Source organism: Danaus plexippus, chromosome 19 (assembly GCF_018135715.1).
Source record: "Danaus plexippus chromosome 19, MEX_DaPlex, whole genome shotgun sequence".
Lineage (NCBI taxonomy): Eukaryota > Metazoa > Arthropoda > Insecta > Lepidoptera > Nymphalidae > Danaus > Danaus plexippus.
Window position 1 is genome coordinate 5,292,417 of NC_083549.1, and position 10,827 is coordinate 5,303,243.

The 10,827-nt window shown below is 28.3% G+C and overlaps 1 protein-coding gene across 1 annotated transcript; it reads left to right on the forward strand.

Annotated features, from left to right (window-relative positions):
• The first annotated feature begins 1,098 nt into the window (after positions 1 to 1,098).
• On the forward strand, positions 1,099 to 2,927 carry LOC116768104 (uncharacterized). The gene is made up of 6 exons (XM_032658741.2): positions 1,099 to 1,552; positions 1,899 to 2,205; positions 2,285 to 2,381; positions 2,450 to 2,560; positions 2,637 to 2,810; positions 2,877 to 2,927. Exons 1-6 carry the CDS (start codon positions 1,099 to 1,101, stop codon positions 2,925 to 2,927), a joined length of 1,194 nt encoding a protein of 397 aa, XP_032514632.2.
• Positions 2,928 to 10,827: the final 7,900 nt, after the last annotated feature.

A 10,827-nucleotide genomic window follows, 5' to 3' on the forward strand; every position in this document is an offset into this window, starting at 1 on the left:
TTTATTTTAACAGTAAAATTTGTTACCAGGAAAAAGATATAATTTTGTTCTTCGATAGTCGAAAAGTCGTAACTAATATGATTTCAAATGGCAACGACATCATTTTAATAAATGTTAGTATTAAATAATTTTGCTGGCAATGATGCAAAGAACGCTACTTTTTTGGGGAGTAAAGAAAGAGATATTTTCCTGGTCTATTTGTGTATATTTCATGTACGTTTTTGTCTCTAAAAATAAACACTTACAACCAAACCTTTATGGTCATGTTTTCTTCACTGTAGTGAATAATATTATAAAACCGTTAAAATATACTTTTTTAATCATCTAATAAAATACATGTTTATTAATGTAGACAGGTATTTCAAAGAAACTGCTTCATGTATCATGTCTGTACAATTTCATAACTTTTCCATGAAAATTGTTTATAACAAAACTTTTAGTGCAAGGATATCTTTGAGTCAAAGGAGATCATGTTTACATAAAACTTTGTATTAATATAACTTTGCTGCAGAGGCCATCGTTTGAATGAAGTACATTCACAATTTGCTATTTGGGTTTAAATGTTCACCGTTTGATACTCTTTAAAAATAAATTTCAAAAGAATACTTACAAAAAGAAATGTGGGAAAAAATGGTTTCAACTATAAAAAAATAAAAAAATTCGACATTTTCTCAAAATTAAAAGTAATTTAATACCCATATAAAGTTATACTATGGTTTTACAGAGAGGCTGAAAGTGAGTATCAATATTAAGTTACCTTCGCGTATGGACAATTTTTTTTCAATAAAGTAGATAAACCAAAATATGAGCATTTACCGGCATCATACAATGAAGGTATAACTTATAATTAATGGATGGTGACTAAGTGTAACATATAATTTTGTTATGTTTAATAATCCAAGGACCTTCAAAGTTTGTAAAAAAGAATAATTAATTTTCACAATATTGTTGCTCAAGTACTTTGTTTCCATCTAATTAGCTTCTCTATCAACTTTAAATAACATCATTTTGATACCATTATATAATTTTTTCTGTGGCTTTTAGTCAATGTTCTATATTCTGTTAAAACGGACGCACATCCAATTGTTTTAATCAAAAATGATTATCGGTACTAAATATGTACTGGAAGAATATTGTAAATATGTCTACTATTCAGGAGCCGGTAACTTCTGGTATGATACATCCTTTGAAGAATCTATTAAATATAAATTGTATCATTATATCTCCTTTTCCATATATTTAATTATGATACTACTCGAAAATCTAGCCGCTCTTTTCGTCGACTTTCCTGAGGTAGAGAAAAAATCAGCCGTCATGTTTTCTGCGATCCACGATATTATTCTGCTTAAAACGTATTTTCTACTATTTTACAAAAGTTCCATTAAAATATTAAACTGTGAAATGGCTTCAGCGATGGAAGAAATAGAAAAAGAAAATGTTATGAAACAACAGAAGCTGAGAGTACAATGGGGAATAATATTTTATGCTGTAACTGTCTACTTATCACTAATTGCTTATGGTGTTGAGAGTTTAAGAAAAGTGCTCGTTGAAGGTAACTTGTTTCTATATATTGTTATTAATTGTTTATAAATGCTACCATTGAAATAACAACAAAAAATATATCAAAGGATATTCAGACATGTGGATGAAGGAATAATTTTAATAACTTTTGTACCTCTCTTGGAAAACAAACAATTTATTACAACAACAATATTTGAAGTAAAATAAACATAAATTTAATCCTTGAAGAAATATTGAATTATACAAAAAATCTGGTTTGGTCAAAATTATTTGCATCTAAATGTGACGTTTCCCGTAATTTTTGTTAAGATATATTATTAAAAGTGCTTCTTTTATAACACATCAATTAACTATTCTATAAGTGTTTTATGTTTTAGGTACACCATTTTATACCGTAGTGACATACATACCGGACTATTACGATGAATCCATAATAGCAAATGCACTACGAATATTCTTCTATATGACATGGTTATATATGATGTTACCGATGATGGCAACAGATTGTATGCCTATAGTACACCTTATTACAATGGCGCATAAATTTAAAACACTACGTCACTACTTCGAGGATATCCGTGTGGAATTTGATGAAAACCTGACTATCATGGGAACGGAGCCCGCAGCTAACTTACTAACAGCGAGATTTCTAAATGGAGTTACAATGCACCATAAACTAATGTTGTATGTTTTGCTTTATACAAATATTTAACATTACATACATACTTTGTTACTGTAACGTTATACGTAACTTTTTGTTCAGCTTGGCGGAAGAAATAAATCGCGTCTTTGGAATCATAATGTCGCTCCAAGTTTGTGAAAGTTCAGCAGTTGCAGTTTTGCTTCTACTTCGCTTAGCGGTTTGTTAAAATTGTCGTAAACAAAGTGCAGTTGTTTACTCAATACTTAACTATATTAAAACTTCCAGCTTTCTTCACATCTAAACTTGACCAATGCCTTTATGACATATACATTTGTGGGATCCCTCTTTTACCTGCTTGCTCTTAATCTTTGGAATGCGGGTGAAATTACTTATGAAGTGAGTAATGTTTCAAAAAAATATTTTCAAACATATTATATATATAAATCCACTTTTAAATTCAATTATTTAACAGGCTTCATTGCTGTCGAACTCTATGTTTTATTCCGGTTGGCATTTGTGTCAATTAAACAAACATCCACATAAAGACATAAGACGTTTAGTTCTTGTTGGATGTGCACAAGCACAGAAACCTCTGATACTAAAGGCTTTTGGTATACAAGATTTATCCTATAGTACCTTCGTATCGGTAAGCAAGCTCACGTAACATCTCATATTATTAATTTTTTTCTATAAACCTGTGATACCGTTTCAGGTGGCGAGAATGACTTATTCTATATTTGCAGTATTTTATCAACGAAATTAATGAAGGTTTACAAAAAAAACATATTTAGCAGCTAAATAAAATTTTATTAATTATATCTAGTTCAAAGATATCTTCATATAAAAGTAGTACCACAAGAATAAGAAACTTCATTTACATTTTTTTTTTCAATAAATTATCCTCTCTTAGAAAATCGTCTATAATATTTAAATAATTTACTGTTCAAATATATAAATATTACAAAAGTTTATATAAAAAAAATAATTGCAACATGTTTAAAGGATGTGATAAAAAAATACAGAAAAAAATATATAAATAAAAATACCTATTTTTGAATATTTAAGATTTACATTACTTGTCTAGTATTCACTCGTAATTTGTTACTGTCTCAAATGGAAGTCTATGTTGAGCTCTAGGTGTTTTATCAGATTAAGGTTTTCCGGGAGAAATATAAAGTACAACATATGATGATATATATTATAATGTTTGTAATATTTTTACAAGTACCTATTTAGTTATGAGTATGCGAAAAAAATATATTATACACTATATAATATGTATAATTATGTCAAGTGAATCTATCTAAAGGATGTAGATTAAAATATTCTACACAATTTTATAAAGAATATGTTAATACACTATAATCTCAATTTCAATTCCATAAATAAAAAATCAAAATTTGTTTCTTTTGACTTTCAAGGAATGAAGAATTACGTAAGAAATATAAAATTGGGGGAAATAAGTCCGATTAACTACATGAATATTCATAATAGCAACTGACTTGGATTTGGATAAGATGTGTCGCTAAACTTATCAGATATGTGCGTACCGCCTTGTTAAAGGTATTTTGTATTCTACGAGATAACAGCTAAGAACCTTACCTAATTAGAGCTTATATTATTCAATCCTTGCTTATTTCCCGAAAAGTGATGAGTACACCAAAAATATTGTCTTTAATAATTAAATAATATCTACCATAAATGATAAAATGAATAATATAGTATGACGTAACTGACTCACATCACACATGGTAGGGTCTCAAAAACTAGTCCTGGTTTATTCCTATAAAACAAAACTCTGTCTTAAATTTAAAGCAATGTATTCTTTTAAAGCGATTTCATACAACTTCATGGAATATTTAAAAAATATATATATCTTCTTTACGAATATTATGTAACAGCAGAAATTTAAAGTAAACATTCCCTAAGTAATTTATGATTGTAATTAGCTTAGTAACAAGATATCTTACTAGAAGCGAGGAAGCAAAAGACAGCCTTGATAACAATGATTGATGACTAGTCGCAGAAATTCACTTTCTTAATTTTAATGGTTGAAATTCTTATAAGGAAAGATTTTATTTTTTATGGAACAAATGTCTTTCATGATTTTATTAATATAAAAATATATTACTTTTATATTGTTATCTAATAGCTACCCTCGAATTGATTTGTTTGTTAGATAGACATAAAAAAGCTAAAAATTAAGGCCAGTAAAAGAAACACAGCAGAAGTAAAATTAAATTCATCTTTTTTTCATAAATGGAAATAATGAGATCGATAAAAAGATATCAAATTGAGGTACTTTCCTTGTAAATGCGAGATCCTATTAATATTTTTCAGTAAAAAAAGCGCCTTATAGTTATGGATACTACCCATTTGGCAATATTAGTTACCATACACTTTGTTGTAAACACAGAAGGTTTCAAGGAAACGATGTTACAAATAAGGCCTACTCCCTATAACCAATCATTGGAAATCGATTTACTCTACAAAGGACAGGCCCTTGTGCACCCTTGTGCACTTCTCATTGAATTTCTCCTTTCCTACATGTAGGATCATGGTGACTTTAATAACATTTTTACTGTAATATATGACCCTATGTGGTATTTCTGATCTTTAACTTTTATTTGAATAAAAAATAGTTATAAGTTCTTCCTCCTATTATTTTGGCTCTGGAATATCCGTCCCAAAACTACGTAATCAAATAATAATATATTTATTTAAAATGAGAGTAACAAAGTGGAAAAAAATTTTTGCCAGTAAAAACCAACAAAATAAATACTACTACTACTACTCAGAAAATCTAACAGAAACTATTAGAGGAACACAGCTTAAACGAATTTTACATTTTAACTATTTGTAATAATTATTAATATATATGTTTATAGAATAAATTTTAGCTTTATTAAATGTGGCTTGAATAAAGGCTGTGTAACTTAATTATTTATCAGGAATTTCATACGTTGTATTCATATTGAATAATTTTCGTGCGCTACATCAATTAATTCTCCTATCAACTCCTTTTTAAAAAATTATATGCAGTATAATTTTAATATGTTATTTGAAGATTAACCTACAGATTGAATTGACCACCGGTTTTAAATTATTCCCAGTGAATATAGAGTATTTACATCCTCCTATAGTAAACTAATTATTTTTAACACTTTAAGTGTTAATCTTTACTGTCAGTGCATCCCTGTCTTTATAAAATAAAATACCTCCGGGCAAAGGTGAAAATTTTGTCATCTAATTAAATAAATACATAAATTCCGGTCTAGATGATGTTTTAAAAATCTACCCTATTTTTCTAATAATTTTTAATAATTCTATTAAGTTTTACTTCCGGCATTATAAAATATAAATAAATTTAAATTATTGATCAAGGGAATTAAATTTAACTTAACAAATAAATAATATTAGCCGACTAGGCAATTTAAATCAAATAGTTCCAGGAATAAAATATCAGTGATAGACATTGAACTAAAAACAGGAACATAATAAACAATTGTCTCTGAACCTCATAATGTAATTGACGTTTATTAACTGCACGGTATTGTAATTATAGTAACGAATAATGTGAAGAAAAAATCTAAAGACTACTGTAATTAAAGTTCTATTTTCAGGTATAATTTAAAATAAAATTGATGAACTTATGTTTTGTTATTTCTGTTTAATTTTTTACGTTTTTCGGGCTTAACTTAAGGGTTAAATAAAATTCAATTAAATAACATTCAATTAAATAAAAAGTAAATCAAAATCAAAATTCTTTTTAAATTTTGAATCCTGATACTTTGTCATTAGTTACAGAACCACAACATACAAATAGTAAGACAACTTGTAGTTTTTCTTGCTAAGGACGAGGATATGTTTATTTGTACTCCAATTTAACATTCAACAGTTGCAATTTGAATTAAAGGGGAAAACTTTGATAAGTCATCGTGTATTATTCTTAAGTCAATTAATATAAATTGATGAAATAGTTGTTATGGTTTATTTAGGTGTCAATAAATTGTAAATTGTCAATTAAGTAATTGTAAATATCTTACCTTACCTCATGCGGCAGCTGCAACGGTGATTTCTGAAAAATATAATATATTGCTTTATAGATTTACAGACTACCAAGAAAGTTGTAAATACATACGTCTAATAAAGTAATTTCACATTAACTGTCAAATTTATCCTTTGAGGATTTGAAGTTAAGTTTGACAATTTAAACACATTAATATTGCAAATTTTGCTGTTACATATACTGTATTATGTATATAATATGTGAATATTTTCATTGGTTTAGTGATGAACGACCTTGTCCATACATAATGGAATTTCAAGAAAGGTCCAGATTAAATTTGAAAAATTAATGAGGGGGACGCATCTGTACACGTGTCTATATTATCACTTGGGTTCATTAGCAATTGCATGGCACTAGTTACACTATTTTTATTATATATATCAGGAATAAAAATCGTCGGTTATGTAATTCTGCTTTATAGCATAATTCGTACCTAGAGACAATACGAATTGTTAAATAATTTAATAACGCTACATAATGTATGAAATACCTCAGCAACGACTTTACAATTATGATAAAAAATAAAATATATTGCCGATTTGGCCACAAACAGCTTCTCACATTCTCTTGATGTCGGATTTTAATACAAGGGTTAGATTTGGGAGAATTTTTTTCTATTCAGTAATATCGCCACACGATTTTAGAACAATATACGAGTATATAAGTTTCTATGTTTTGTTCTTTCGCTTTAACGTCTTAACTTTTCATATGAAATAATATATTTTAAATTTTAATAACTCCATCAAGTTTAAATCTTTGTTAAGATGGAAGCAAACAAAAACCCGATTATATTACACAAAAAGATTTTGTAACCAGATTTTATAACCAGTTTAAACCTATTGTAGGATAAAAGTCTATTAAGCTACCTTCATTGTTTTAAATTAAAAAATTCAATTGTAAATTCTAAATGACGCCAACCTTTCGTGAAGAAGATTTGTTCTAACTATTAATTTGTTTCCGTAAATATAAAATAAATTAGTTACTTCTCATTTCAGATTTAAAACGTGTCTTTTTGCGTTTCAATGATTTAACAATGAGAGGTCACCTAACATCTTATCTAATATGTAATTCAATTCTATTCTATTCTATTCTATATTTAATTCAAAGCAAAACTCCGTAAATTTAATCGAAAATTTTTTAGAAATTTTAATTCTTAGATTTATAATTTCATTTTATTTGTATAAACATATTAATAATTATAAATGAAATCAAATAATTTATTTTGAATAATAATAAGTACGGATGCCTAATTTGAATTCGTTACAGCCGAAATTTTTTTACACAATCATCCCTCTCGGCATATATGAATGTTGATATTGAAAAATATAAGTATTATATGTTTCTTTCTTCTTTAATAAGAAATAACAACCATTTTGTCATAGAAATGTTTAATGACGTCTAGAGAGAAAAAAAAACTTTATCCAAAATTATAATCCATGGATGGGTTACAAAGGATATTGGTCGTTTTTTGTTTTTAATTAAAAGCCTTTGTGGTTCTCTACATTTTATATATCACCGATGGAAATAATTCATCACGACTATCACTTTTTATTTATATATTTTTTATTAATTAATAAACTTTAGTTTTACTGGATTGTAAAACAATTTATTCTAAAAAAAAAAAACATAAATGTATGCGAACTTGAAAGTAATGAAAAACTCTTGGATAATATTTTAAAGCATGTGATTTCCTAGTAATAATTTAAAACAATACACGACCTTTCAAACTACATCCCATTCAATGAGATCTAAAATTTTCGCGAGTATTCATTTAAATGAAACTAGTGTTATTTACATCCCATTCAGGCAGAGATACGAGAAATAATAATTTTAAATAATATTTTACATAGGCACAAGTCAAGCTGTATATTATCATTACGAGCTTAATATAATGTTTAAAATAGCAATAAAATTGTACAAAGTTTATTAACTATATAAAAGTGATAACATATATGTATATTGTTTAAAAGCATATAGAAAAAAAGGCAATCATTGAAATCTAAACTTGCTTGTTCTATAGTATAGAGTCTCCATTAGGTAGCATCAGACCATCTTAATACCGTCACGATGCCTTAAAGCTTAAGTTATTTATCGGGATATTCCCAAAAGTCTTAAGCGAACGTGATGAGAGTTTGTACTCTTCAACAATATACAAACATCAAGGCGATAATGTAAATTAAGGTAAAACTAAATTACATAAATCGGTTTGTTAAATTCTAAACACAGCCAGTTTATTTTGTGAAGTTCTATTAAATTCTTTTGTATTTCTTAAGAAAATCAGACCAATATGAGTTATAGTTCGCGTTTATTTTTAAGCGATTTATACGTACATACTTATGATAGTGGCGCCTCTTAGCCTCAACCTTGTATGCTAATTTTAATTATATAATAAATTATAACGTCGTTGTATATGTTTATGCTGGCAGCACTTACACCTTATGAGCTCGTCTTGGTTTTCGTATCAAACTTTTCCCAGGATAAATAGCAGTAAAGAGAATGATCGTAAGTAATTAATCATGTACTGAAAGTAAAATGTGAGAAACGTAGAAAACGATGATAAGTATTTTTCTCCGGCAACGAAGCTGTGAATATGTTTACTTTAAATTATAAATATTTAGGACTCTTTCCAATATTTCTCAACATATTGCGAACAAATAGTTTACCTACAAGATAATACAACTTTTTAACAAACGTGAGTGATGGCATGGCATATACGGTTGATTTTAGACAAGTAAAAAACAATGGCCATGACCATATGTCAACAGCGAAGGCTATCAGTTCAATAAGAGGCAACCTAAGCTTTCTTTTATGTGAGGCGTTGTTAGCAGTAACGATGGCGTATTACGGTTGAAGAAGCTTAATACCGCTGTACAATTGTCCAAATACAGTTACACATTTGTAATCTGGTTTGGTTGACGGATTATGACTAACTAGTGTGTGTTATAATCATTCGTAACGTAGCGTAAACGTAGCGTATATATAGCAGCACTTTTTACAAGAAAATTATGTTTTGTCTCTTTTTAAAAAAATATTTTGTCTTAATTAAAATATAACTTTACGATTGTAATATTGATAGCTGAGAATTTATCAATATCATAAGTATTTCCTTCCAGTTTTTAGTCCTGAAAGTCATATTTGTTTAATATTAAAGCTTGGGAAACGATTAGCAAATACATAAATTAATTTATTAAATAAACAAGAAATGATTGGACGGTGAAAGAATATGTGTCAGTGATAATAAACTTATGCTTCTAATTATATACCGACGATTTCAAACAAAATGCGCAAGCGGCGATTATAGTATAAATTATAATTAATGATATTGAGGGTGAACTAAAATAAATATAAAAACTATAGTATTAACGCTAATTGAATATTATATGTTCCAATTTATTTTTTATATATTATTAAAATTACTTAGAAAAATAAACTATAATCATACTAGACTTAAATATGCATATGCATATTATGATTTAAGCATACGACAATGCTGAGGGCGGTTGGTGTAGTAATAATAAATATGCCTTTTAAATATAATGTAATAAACTCATCAATTAAGTAACTACATCCTAAAAGAAGCAGGTAATAATATACAAGGCCTTAAATGTCGCCCAATCCAGTTTGTAAGAACCAAAAATTATGGTAGCGCCGATAACAGATTTTAAAAAACCTTCGATATACTCTCTGGGGAGATAGAACTGCATACGTGACTGTAAAAAAGGAGAAATCATGCATACACCAACCTTAAACTCAAAACGGCTACTTCCTGGATCCTCGGTAGCGGTCGTCTACTATGACACTAACACAATTCAAAGGTTCACAATATATGTCCAGAAACATTGATTTGGAACTACCACATTCGATGCGGGAGACTGTTGGGAATGTTTTTCATGATTCTGAAATGCAGCACTCCAAGTTCGGGAATTTAGAGGCATCACGACTTCTTCCGATATTACCCCTGCGGTCGTTGATATTCAATTTATTCTTGTGCGGGGATACCCGAGGGACGCGTCACCGTACATGGTTTGGGAAACTAGTGAGTGGTAAGGATTGTTAGTCAAATATTGCTAATAATATTGTAACAATACGTAAAGCCACAAAGCGGCATTACCAGATAATATATTAGAAATATCTTGTATAAATTGTGAGGGTAGTTTGCAATGTATGAATTGAAGTAATGTTGCTATATTAATTAATATATGTATATGACAGTGATTTATGTTTTTGAAACACACCTTAACACATTTGATAATTAAATAATAACCATTTACATCATCGAGGAAAAAAAATTGTGACACAATGGATGTTTCATCACAAAATTGTTAGAGAAATCAAACGCGAAATACTTTAAATATGTTCGCTTGCAAAGAGACTTATAAGTTTTAGCTGATGACGCATTCACTATATCATGGAAAATATGATTTTTTACTTCTCCTCCGTTTGCATTCATTCTAATAACTTATAATATTTATGACAAATAAATCGAAGGGTGTTCTGATGGTACCATACTGACCTATACAACCTTAATTGAATCTATTCAAATTGTTATCGCATTCTGGGTACATTACTTTTAATCCAGATATAAATTTGTTGC

Bases quoted from the DNA above. Each gene is read 5' to 3' on its own strand.
- LOC116768104 (XM_032658741.2), top strand. From the start codon at position 1,099: ATGATTATCGGTACTAAATATGTACTGGAAGAATATTGTAAATATGTC. The intron at 2,382-2,449 runs GTTTGTTAAAAT...TAAAACTTCCAG, and splicing joins TGCTTCTACTTCGCTTAGCG to CTTTCTTCACATCTAAACTT. The intron at 2,561-2,636 runs GTGAGTAATGTT...ATTATTTAACAG, and splicing joins CGGGTGAAATTACTTATGAA to GCTTCATTGCTGTCGAACTC.